Source organism: Thamnophis sirtalis, unplaced genomic scaffold, assembly GCF_051295495.1.
Source record: "Thamnophis sirtalis isolate CommonGarterSnake01/CBP01778 unplaced genomic scaffold, rThaSir2_p1.2 scaffold_1, whole genome shotgun sequence".
Taxonomy (NCBI): Eukaryota; Metazoa; Chordata; class Lepidosauria; order Squamata; family Natricidae; genus Thamnophis; species Thamnophis sirtalis.
Genome location: NW_028261381.1, coordinates 48,399,834 through 48,411,436, shown reverse-complemented (window position 1 = coordinate 48,411,436; position 11,603 = coordinate 48,399,834). Strand labels below are relative to the sequence as shown.

Genomic DNA, 11,603 nt, shown 5'->3' with positions numbered 1-11,603 from the left:
GTAGTGACGACATTGTTTGCCAAATATGCCAAGAAGCTTGGCATATTTGAAGCCAAGAAGCCACTGGAAAACGATGGAACGATTGGAAAATTGATTATTTGAAGCGTCATATAAATCAGAAGATTCACCTGGATTCGATCACTAAACTACGATGCCAGAAATCTGGAGGGCTGCCGAGGCTACGGACTGAAAGTGCAGAAGACAAAGCGAACAGAAAAGACGTTTCACTGCGCAGAAATGCTAATGCTGATGAAGTCAAAATTTTGATTGATAATGTGTTGCTGGCCATAAACATGAATGTGTCAATATTATCAGTCAAAGCCATACATGACCACATAGGCAAGTATGTGTCCATTCCAGAGAGCTGGTGCAGCAAGAATTATGGCTTTGAGTTTGTGGAGTGCATCAATGCAGTTGTTCAGAAAGAAGTCATGCATGATCTATGTAATGCCAGTTGTCATAATCTTGCTGATGAAAGCACCGATATATCAGTCACCAAAATGTTGATTTTGTATGCGAAATTCCGCCCGTCTAATGCTGCAATTTATAAGATCGTGTTTGCAGGAATTTTACAGTTGTCAACATGCGACAGCACAGCAATCACAGCAGCCATAAAAGAGTTCTATGCTACAAACAACATCAATCTTCAAAAGATGGTCATGTTTACGTCAGGCGGTGCATCTGTGATGCTGGGTAAGCATAATGGTGTGGCTGCTCAGCTTCGTCAAGATGTATCTCATTTGGTTGAACAGCACTGTGTGGCACATTGAGAAGACCTGGGGATTGATGATGCATGTAAGCACGTCTTACTTATGAAAGACATTGAGACTTTACTGCGCACTGTGTACACTCTATTCTGCCGCTCTTCTGTGAAGAAAACGGCATTTGCAGAACTAGCAGAAGTTCTTGACTGTGAAGCGGTAGCCTTCAGACCGTTGAATGAAGTATGATGGCTTTCCAGACATTTTGCATTGCGAGCATTAATGAAAAACATTACAGTTTTGGTTGAGTACTGTAAAGAGCAAGCAGAATCACAAAGTGACCCAGTATGTAAATATTGTTACAAAAAGTTGACGGATCCACAGATTCGTGCTGCATTGATTGTGTTTGATGACGTTGTTCGCGAATTAGCCGAGTTGAACAAGTTGTTGCAAAGAAGCAACCTGACACCAATAGAAGCTGTTCAGTTTGTGAAGGCCAGAACAGCCAAGCTTCGCCTGCAGTATTTAGGTGAAACGGTTTACTGGAATAACGAAGCTCGCGAATATATGGAGAGCAACCCAGACATTGACATGGCTCCTATACTCAGATTTATTGAACGTTTGTGCTTGCATCTTGACAGTCGTTTTCCAGACAATGAGCTGACAGATTGGAATATATTCGAAACTGCTGCTCTGTCGAATGTGAACTCTTTTAATTTTGGGGAAACTGAGATTGCAACTCTGGTTGGAAAATACCAGCATTTCTTTGACGATTTGGATGAAGTCAGCATCACATCAGCTGTACAGTCACAATATTGTGACTTCAGATTTCTGGTGTCAGAGAAATTCAAGTCTGGATTAATGCACTCATTTGATGATGTAGTTCAGTTTGTACTAAGAGAGCAACAGTTTGGATTGCTGTCACGTCTGCTGGACATCTGCGCAACATTCCAAGCATCAAGCGCCGATTGTGAGCGAGGTTTCAGCTTGATGAATGCCATCAAGACCAAAGCTCGCAATCGGCTGCAAACTGAGCACTTGGATATGCTGATGCGAATCCGATCTTACCAGACTTCAGCGGTGCAGATTGATCTTGACAAAGTGTACTCGGAATGGTTGTTAAAGAAAGACAGACGTGAGAAACTTTAAGATGAGACAGACTTTCAGTGAATAACAGTGTACATTACCGTAAACACTATACATAATTTTAATATTTTAATAATATTATAAGTGATACTGATATATAACACTTTTAATTAAATGTGTATCTTGAATAAATATAACTTTGACTTTCAAATAACACTGATTTCGTTGTTGTCTTGGGTGACAGCTGTGAAAAAAATCAGGTGCTCAGGCATGAAAATGTGCCGCTCAAACACTATACTTTTCCGCCCACACTGAAAAAAAATTAGAGGGAACATTGGTCATAAGTCACTTTTCAGTGCCATTGTAACTTTGAATGGTCACTAAATGAACTGTTGTAAGTCAAGGACTACCTGTACAAAAATATAAAAAGCTTTGCTTGCAAAAAGCTGCTCTAAATACCAATCATTAGATTAGAAATACCTGCAAGCCGGAGTTACAAATCAGGCAGGATGCCAGAGCACCTTGAGGAATTAAAATGGTTAAAATGCAATGATAACTATCAACAGCCAATGCTTGCTCATAAAATGAAATCCTTTAGTAGAGAGCTCATTTAAGCTCTCCAGAAAGACCACACCCAGGAGAAGCAATCCTTAGATAAAGCTGCACCATTTAAAGATACCAGCTGGTCTCACTCACCTCAAGATATCCTAAGGCTGTGATAGCGAACCATATTTGGTGGCACGCCAGTTGTCAGCTCCAGCGTGCACTGATTTTTTTGCCCTTCTGGAGGGCCAGGGGAGGCCGCTTTCACCCTCCTCAGGCTTCAGGAAAGCCTCTGGAGGATGGGGAGGGCGAAAAATGGCCCCAACGGTCCAACCAGAAGTTCGTTTCCAAACTTCCTGAGGTGGGGTTACCTGGGGTGGGTAAAAACAGCCTCCCCGGCCCCCCAGAGGCCTTCCGGAAGCCGGAAATGGATCACTTTTTGCCCCAGGCTCTGGAGGCTTTCCTGAAGCCTGTGGAGAGTGAAAAAAGGCCCTAACGGGCCAACTGGAAGTTTGGGAAAAAATCTATTTCCGGCTTCTGGAGGGCCTCTGGGTGCCTGGGGAGAATGAGTGGGCATGTACGCGCTAGCGTGCAAACATGCAGTTTTGGCACACGGTAGGAAAAAAGTCCTCACTGTCCTAAGGAAATCATCTAGATTTAAGGAAAAAATCACATGCCCCCCCCCCCCAAAAGGCAGTAAAAAAATCAGTGCCAAGCTTGCATCCTGCCTCTTGGAAGTACACCCCAAAGGAACAGTGCAAGAACCACCAGTGAAGGAAGATCCCCCCCTCCCCAGATAGAAAAAGAAACCATGAGGCAGGAAAAAATTCAAACACAATACAAATAATTAAATCACAGGTTTAAATTCTTTTAAAACTAAAACACAAGCTCATCTCCAAAGCGTGACACCCCAGGTAAGTTCAAGTGTAAACACATGAGATAAACTTAACTACAAAGAAAGCAATTAACTGTAGCTGTTGCTTGTTAAACCAATTACCAGAACAAATAAGACGCAGGAACTAGCCAGATTTCTGAAGCTGCTTTTCAGGAACGGAGATTAACATTTTTCCTTCCAAACAAAGCTGAATAGGGAAAATTATCCCATCAATAAACACAGGATTAAACTTCACCAAGCACAGAATTAAACTTCACCAAATTACGTATGTAACTTGGGTATGTAAAGTTACGTTTGAATGTCAATCTTTCTAGCTAGCCAAGAAGCCTTGCTGAATGTCACTTATCTTGGTTCCTTGTCATTAAAAGCTTCTTTCCAGCAGCTCTACTTCATTATTCAATTATTTCTTCAAAGTGGATTGCTCCCGGTTTGACCGAACCAGTAGTGGAATTCAGGCCTGGGTTGCAGAACCGGCAGTGACCTAGGCCTGCCATGCCCCCGAACTGGTTCCCTCGCTGCCTCTGGGCCACCACCATTTTAGTTTTTAGTGACTGCGCGTACGCAGTTCACTGTAAATTGTTCTGCACGTGCGTGAAGAACAATTTATATTGAACAGCATGCATAGCTAAGGTGACCAGACGTCCCGCTTTTGGCGGGACAGGAACGATTTTTCATCGTTTTTCCCGCGTCCCACCCGCTTCTCAAAAAACCCCGCTTTATTTCGACGCTCGCTGGCTCCCCCGCCCATCATCAGCTGCCGCTAGCTCGCTCATTCCGTTCCCCAATCTATTCTATCTACACTTTCATAACTAAGCCAGCCCAGCCTGCCGCTCACTGATTGGCCTGGACTCCAGCCAATCAGTGAGCTGGCTGGGATGGAAAACTTTAAGCATGCACGAGGGTGCTTAAAATTTTCCATCCCAGCCAGCTCACTGATTGGCTGGAGTCTGCTTAAGCACGCCGCGTGAGTCGTGACTCTCACGAGTCTCCATTTCATTTCGCCTTCGCTGTTTGTTTTTGCTGCACTGCCCTGGTGAGTAACTCCGGTGCCGGTGGGAATCGGGAGGCTTCGCCGCTTCGGGTGGGCGGCGGCGGCCTTTAGCAAGGGAAGGGAAGGCCTTCCCTTGCGAGCTACTCATGAGAGGAACTGGGGGGGGGAACTGGGCAACCTGAGAGAGGGGAAGAAGATCGTCCCTCCCCGCAACTCCCCGGATTTTGGAAGCCGGGTGTGTGTGGAAGGCGGGGTTTTTGAGGAAAGCACTTGGCCGTCCCTGTTAGCCGCTGCCCCAGATGGAGGGGGAGGGAAGCCAGCATCGGTGACTCCGAGGTGCGCTAACTGAAATGCAGTCTTCCTTCAGTCTCTGCTTGCAGCCTCTGGGATGATCGTTGGTGGGTGGGGGAAGCGAGGGCGCAGCTGAGCCGGGGAGGCAGAGATGAGAAGTGAGGGCTAAAATGCAAAGCGCGCCGAAGAGAGCAAGCGAAGGATCCCCAAAGCGAAGGACAGGCGGGAAGCGCTTGACCAGCATGTGAGAAGGCAGGCTGGAAGTGGCCGTGGAAGGGAAAAGAGGCGGCCACGTGTATCGGTTCTCCTTGCGGTAGATAAGGGAGGTTCGTAGCAAGGGTCCGCTGGCAGGTAGGCTTGGGCGGGGCGAAGGCCTCAGTCGGGGGACCAAGAATGGGCGGGGAGGAAATGAAGCCGAGCCCGGGGAAAGCAGCGAGACTAGCCGCGAGGAAGCCACGGTGCCTGCCCTCCAGCTCAATGGATACCTGGCCGGTAAACTCATGGTACGGGTGAGAGTTGGCCGGCTGGGGGTGGGGGTGGCTGCTGCCGAGGCCTCCAGCCTTGGAATCCTGGGCAGGGAAGGCGAAGGTTAGCTCCGGAGCTGCGGAAGACCGTTGCACCAGGAGGCCTCTGCCCCGGGGATCCCCCGCTCCACCCATTCGGATTAGCCCCAAACCCAAAGGAGCCTGGGCGCAGGGGTGCAGGCCAGGGAAGATGGGGTTTTGGGGGCTCGGAGGAGGAAGGGGTGATCTCCCCCTCCATTCGTCTGTCCCGCTGCAGAGCTCCTCCTGGGGGAGGGGGAGGCAGCGAGTGCGCTGATCCCCGTTTGCAAGGGAAGCGCCGCCGCCCACCCGAAGCCTCCCGATTCCCACTGCCGGAGTTACTCACTCACGTGAAGCTGCCTGCCCTTCCCTTTTTCTTTAAACAATCTTCAGTTTCCGAGGGGGGAAAAAAGCTTTATGTGCCAGGATTATTGAGTTCCTCATCAATTGAGATCTGCCCACGATCAGGAGCAACTGAGGCACTTGCAAAGGTGTCACATCGCCACCACCCATGTTCACGAGGCGCCAGGCATCGCAGGGCACAGAGGAACTCAGCAGACAGACGGGAGACGGGGGGGTGGGGGAGGAAGAGATCCCGTCCAGGGTAGGCTCTCCGCTTTTCCCTCTTTTTACACTGGATGGGATCTCTTCCTTCCCCCCTCCCCCGGTCTCCCATCTGTCTGCTGGGTTCCTCTGCACCCCCCAACTGGCAGCGATCAATTCCAGACCCTCTAACGGGTAAATAGACCTGAGGCCATAAGTGGAATTGGGGTCCGTGGGGTCCGTGCAGGGAGGAGAAGAGAGATTCCTCCCAGCACGAACTCCACTGACTAAAGCGCTTTCACGTGCAGGGAGGAATCTCCTGTCCTCCCAGCTCCCTTTCGCCCGCAGCAGAGATCAGGCGGGCCAGAGGAAGCACTTTAATCAGTGGATGCATGCAGGGAGGAGGGGATATATTTGTCCCTGCGCATAGCCCACTGGTTAAAATACTTGGTTTTGCTCGCTCAAGCTCTGATGCCGGCAAAAGAAAAGTCCTTTCCTTCACCTGAATCCCGCCCGAGCTCTGATGCAGGCACCGTGGGGTCCGTGCAGGGAGGAGAAGAGAGATTCCTCCCAGCACGAACTCCACTGACTAAAGCGCTTTCACGTGCAGGGAGGAATCTCCTGTCCTCCCAGCTCCCGCAGCAAAGATCAGGCGGGCCAGAGGAAGCACTTTAATCAGTGGATGCATGCAGGGAGGAGGGGATATATTCGTACCTGCGCGTAGCCCACTGGTTAAAATACTTGCTTTTGCTCGCCCGAGCTCTGATGCCGGCAAAAGAAAAGTCCTTTCCTTCACCTGAATCCCGCCCGAGCTCTGATGCAGGCACCGTGGGGTCCGTGCAGGGAGGAGAAGAGAGATTCCTCCCAGCACACACTCCACTGACTAAAGCGCTTTCACGTGCAGGAAGAATAAACTGACAGTTGGTCGGAGGGAAGGTGGGGGTGGGGGTGGCAGCTGAGTGTCCAAGGAAGCCAACCCAGATGGGCATCGCAGGGCGCAGAGGAATCCAGCAGACAGACGGGAGACCGGGGGTGGGGGAGAGGGAGGAAGAGATCCCGTCCAGGGTAGGCTCTCCGCTTTTCCCTCTTTTTACCCTGGACGGGATCTCTTCCTTCCCCCCTCCCCAAGTCTCCCGTCTGTCTGCTGGCTTCCTCTGCGCCCTGCAATGCCCGGTGCCTCGTGAACATGGGTAGCGGCGATGTGACGCCTTTGCATCCGTATTGAGGTTGGCATGTTTCTGGTGGTGCTCTGGGAGGAGGGGGAATGATGGAGGGGAGGATGGCGGCGCGGCGGCCGGTGCCTAGAGCGGAGCCAAAAGAGGTCCGTGACGGTGGCTCAGAGCCGAACGGGAAGAAAAGGCGCTGCAGGCCTGGGGAGTGGGGGAGCAGGAGGAGCACTGGTGGTTTGTTTTTGGGGTGGGGGGCGTGACGGGGAAGGGGGTGACTGCGCAGAGAGGCTCAGAGGCGGACCGTGCAAGCTCCCTTCCCCAGCGCACGCCCCTCTCAGCACCGTCCCCACCGACTGCCAGGCGTATCCACCTCTGAGCCTCTCCATTTTGTTCCGAGAATGGGCTGCTCGGTGAGAGGAAAGGGAGCTCCCTGGGAAGCGAGAGCAGCGAAGAGGTGATGCAGTTGCAGAATTCCCCGACACTCGCTTTTTTTTAAAACCCAGCCTACTTCGTAGGGTTGTTGTTACGGGGCTAGACTAGGAAAGGCAGCCTCTCTCCCGTTTTCAAGAAAAAGTAAGGATGTCCATCTGGTAGAACAACCACCTGTGCAATTTGGTGGCGATCCGCGAACGTTCAAGCCATGTAATGCGTGGGAAGGCATAGAATAAAGTTAGCATACTTGAAATGAAATAGGCTTTGGTTATGTTTAGGTTGCATTAGCTAAAATGTGCCAATACCGTCCTTGTTGGTAAGAATTGTTGTCATGTTAGAAGAATGACTAAGGCTGACAGCCTAATCTACTCTGTGTTAAATAAATAAAATGGATGGAAGGAAATGAAAGAATACAGAAAAGGTTGGTGAGGCATTTAGTGGCCTATGGATGAGAATGGTGGCTGTTTAGTAAGAAAATCTGTTTGGAATGTGCATATATATTCATATGTGGCCATAGCAAAATAATAAATAGAAATAAAAAAGCATGAGTGATTTTTACTGTTTTTGATGAAAGTGAGAGGATTAGTGAAGGCTTGGTGCAGCAAGGATCCCACTATCTTACTATTTTATTTTTCTTTATGTACACTGAGAGCATATTCACCAAAGACAAATTCCTTGTGTGTCCAATCACACTTGGCTAATAAACTATTCTATTCTACTCTACTCTACTCTATTCATTTCTATTTCAATTCTAACAAGGAGTTTAGCTTCTCTCTCTTGAAAATGTAAGCTGGCATAAGGCATTATAATGCAAGTCTCAAACAGTTCATTTAGTGACCAAAGTTACAATGGCATTGAAAAAAGTGTCTGATCACCATTTTCACACTTAGCGACCATTTTCACACTTAGCGACCGTTGCAGCATCCTCATGGTCACGTGATCAAAATTTTGATGTTTGGCAACAGATTCGTATTTATGATGGTTTCAGTGTCCTGGGGTCATGTTTGACAAAATATAAAATTTTTAATCAAGCGCCCCCCCCGCCCCCCCGGTCAATGGTGTCCCTCTTTACCAATCTGAAAATCTGGTCACCTTATGCATAGCACACATCTGGTGTGCGGGCAGGTTGCGAACCAGTAGTAAAACTGGCAGCAACCCACTCCTGATCCGGCTGGAAGAACTCCAACAGGGGAGCATTTCCTCCCAACAGCAGTGTAAAAAGCTTAAAAGAACCCTTACCCTTTAAGAAAGTCAAGCCCCAGCAAAGTACCAGCAAAGGGTGTGTGTGTGTGTGTGTGTGTGGAAACAACCATCCGGAGTCAGTAAGTCTATGCGTACTGCCAAGAATGTGATAAGGGTTAATGGAGACACAGTTTCTGTAAGCAGGTCAATAAAGATTAGGCTAGAAACAACCCCAGAATGTTTCTTTCCTGCCTTCCATACAGGATTAACCTTGTAAAGTGGGAAAAAAACAAAAGGAGATTTCTTCTAACAACTGGTTCTCCAAACTGCTTAGAAAATTAACTACCGGTTCTAGCGGGTAGGCTACAACCGGATGAATCTGTTATGAGGCCTTTGAAAACAGAGGGATTTGCATGCAGATGAAGCTTCCACTATCCGCCAGGTCTCCATCTGGGCGAAAAGTGTCCCAGTGGGGGAGGAAAGAAGTTGAGGGGAGAGGGGAGGAGCAGGAGACAGGTGCTGGAAACACTTTTTGTGCTGAGGTGCTTCCATCGACTCTTCTCTCCCTCAAAGTGGAAAAAAATGTAGCAAAGGAGAGAGAGATCTTTACAAGGTAAGTGAGTCTGGCGCATTAGGGAGTGGGAAGCATGAGGTATCTTAGTAGGTTGTGGAGACCTTTGGGGCCTGTTCCATCAGTAGTTCAAACCCCGCCCCCCATGGCCTTCCCCACTCAGATACCTCATGTGCACTTAATGAACCGTGCATTTGCCCACACATTAAATTAGCGGATGCGTGGGTGAAAGCAGGGAGTGATCTTGTTCAAGGTACGAAATTCACTCCCACAAATTCTCAAGGTATGAATAGAATGAGCACGCTCCATTACATTTGTAAATCGAGGACTACCTGTACAGTAGTGATATGGGCAGTTAATTTAATAAATAAATAATAAAAATAAACATATTCTGACACTTCTTGAATAAAGGCAATGCAGGGGACAACAGGATCTTTTTGGCAAGTAGTAACATGTAAGAGACTCTCCCTGCCAAGTCTCCATCGCGACTGTTCTTCTCAGACTGTTTATTTCTAATCTCAGCATAGTCACCAAGGGAGAATGACAAAACTCACGGGAGACGTTGTATGGTAGGGAATGATACTGGTAAACGAATAATAACATTTTACGTTTGCAATCTTTGTAGATTGAAAGGGTACAGAACCCTTACCTCTGGCAATCCTATCAAGTCAAGAAAAAGGAAATAGATACACAAAATGGCCATAAAAACAATGAGAAGGTCCTTTTCCATGGGACTCCCCGTTCCACACTGGTGCAAATTTATCAGACTGGCTTTAACCGCAGTTATGCTGGAAAGAATGGTAAGTTCCTTCCAAGCAGATGTAAGGGACTATGAAAGCAATAGACTTATATATCGCTTCATAGTGCTTTACAACACTCTCTAAGCAGTTTACAGTGTCAGCATATTGCCCACAACAATCTGGATCCTCATTTTACCCACCTGGAAGGCTGAGTCAATTTTGAGCCTGGGGAGATTTGAACGGCGAAATTGCAATCAGCCAGCAGTCAGCAGAAGTAGCCTGCAGTACTGCACTCTAACCACTGCACCACTCTAAATCACTACGTTTCAAAGGTGTATAAATATCTTTAAAAAGCAGCCAACAACATCCCCTCCTCTTCCAGTGATAGCTTGCAAGATTTAGTGAAGAATCTGGGTCGTTGGTTTTTTAAATATATATATAAAAAATCCTATTGGAAAAAAACTTGCTGAAAGGAATACACTGTCAAGAAAAATAGAGATTAAGTCCTAAGAGAAGAGCTTTATACTGTTACATCCTTCTTTAAAAGGCAATAAAAACTTTTAAAATAGCATTTAGAATCAAAGTGGCTGATACAATGATAAAATAAATACTTCATGAAAGTATTAAAACTGTCATAAGACAAAAACACTACAAACATCTGCAAAATCTTAGGCACACTGTGTTGGTTTAACCCCTTTCTGGGAGCTGTGCAAACTCAACACAGAGAGACAGACTTGTAAAGTATGACCAGCTGCATTTCCACACCAGCCAATGTGGTCAGAAGAGTTCATACACAGAGTTTTATTTCCCCTCAAGGAAATCTTGGATCCATCAGGTTGACAGTTCAGGGGAAAAAATATTATTTTTCTGTTCTATAGTTCAGTAGGATTGTGGCTTCTGAATGCTCAGCATCTCATTTTGCTTAGTGGATGGATTGAAGGAACCATAGGTGCCAACATCTTTATTCAGTTCAGTTCAGTTCAGTTGAGAAGAATGGAAAAACTAGGCTGTTTTTGTTTTTCACAAAAGTGGTAGTTGTAACATCTCAGTTTTATAACTCCTTGCTTACAATGTTCTGTTCGCTCTTCCTAAAATGAGGTTTCAGTTTCCTTTCGATCAATTTGCTGTGACTGAATGAACAACACAACCAGTGGCTTTTAAAAGAAATGCAATTGGCTAGATAACCTTATAATTCATCACTCAAAGCTGAAGTACCAATAGTGGTGCTTTCCTCTGGTGTTTTTTGCCCCAATATCTGTTTAATGTTTCAAACCCTTTTTTTCTTGGTTTCAGCTGCAGCGATTGGTAATGGGACCTATTTTGCCGTCAAATCAAACTATTCTGCACGGGACACGTATTCCACTCCAGACCAAAGTGGCAGAAAATATATGTATGTTGCGCGTGTTCTGACTGGAGATTATTGCATTGGCAGATCAGGACAGATTATACCACCATCCAAAAATAAGGCTGGATTTGATTTATATAACAGTGTAACTGACAACATGAATCGACCATCCATGTTTGTTATTTTTCATGATGCTCGGGCTTACCCAGAATATCTAATTACTTTTAGAAGATAAGTTAACAGGCAAAAAGATTATTTCTCTTTCCTGTCACATTAAAAGCAAGTAATTTGTATGAACCTCTTTAAATACTTGTCACTTGAATCTCAATTCATTATTTAGTTCCTCTCTAGAGCGGCAAAGACTAAAATAAGAATAAAATCCAGTTGTTTTCAGACATTGCCATTAAGAGCCACATCTACCTGAGGAACTTCGCAAGTCAGAAAGTAGAAGCCAAAAAGAGCCAGAAAGGGTGTTGGTACTTACCTGATACGCCTCTTCTAATAGAGTGGAGATAGCATCCACTTATGGGTTAACCCTGTCCATTCTCCGATTGGACTGAGCCGGATTAATA

The 11,603-nt window shown here is 46.7% G+C and overlaps 2 protein-coding genes across 2 annotated transcripts in view; both read left to right on the top strand.

The window, feature by feature from the left end:
- LOC106551604 (protein mono-ADP-ribosyltransferase PARP14) overlaps window positions 1-11,332 on the top strand; it is a 60,062-nt gene extending 48,730 nt beyond the window's left edge. Inside the window, exons 19-21 of the mRNA XM_087707798.1 lie at window positions 4,863-5,010; window positions 9,572-9,746; window positions 10,980-11,332. Coding sequence (XP_087563924.1) covers window positions 4,863-5,010; window positions 9,572-9,746; window positions 10,980-11,266 — 610 coding nt within the window. The 3' untranslated portion in view covers window positions 11,267-11,332. The remainder of the gene's footprint in view (window positions 1-4,862; window positions 5,011-9,571; window positions 9,747-10,979) is intronic.
- Window positions 75-2,033, top strand: LOC148049391 (uncharacterized). Its single transcript, XM_087711542.1, has one exon. The coding sequence runs from the start codon at window positions 984-986 to the stop codon at window positions 1,848-1,850; it is 867 nt and encodes a 288-aa protein (XP_087567668.1). The 5' UTR covers window positions 75-983; the 3' UTR covers window positions 1,851-2,033.
- Window positions 11,333-11,603: the final 271 nt, after the last annotated feature.

Coding starts and splice junctions, on each gene's coding strand:
- LOC148049391 (XM_087711542.1), top strand. CDS start 984: ATGAAAAACATTACAGTTTTGGTTGAGTACTGTAAAGAGCAAGCAGAA.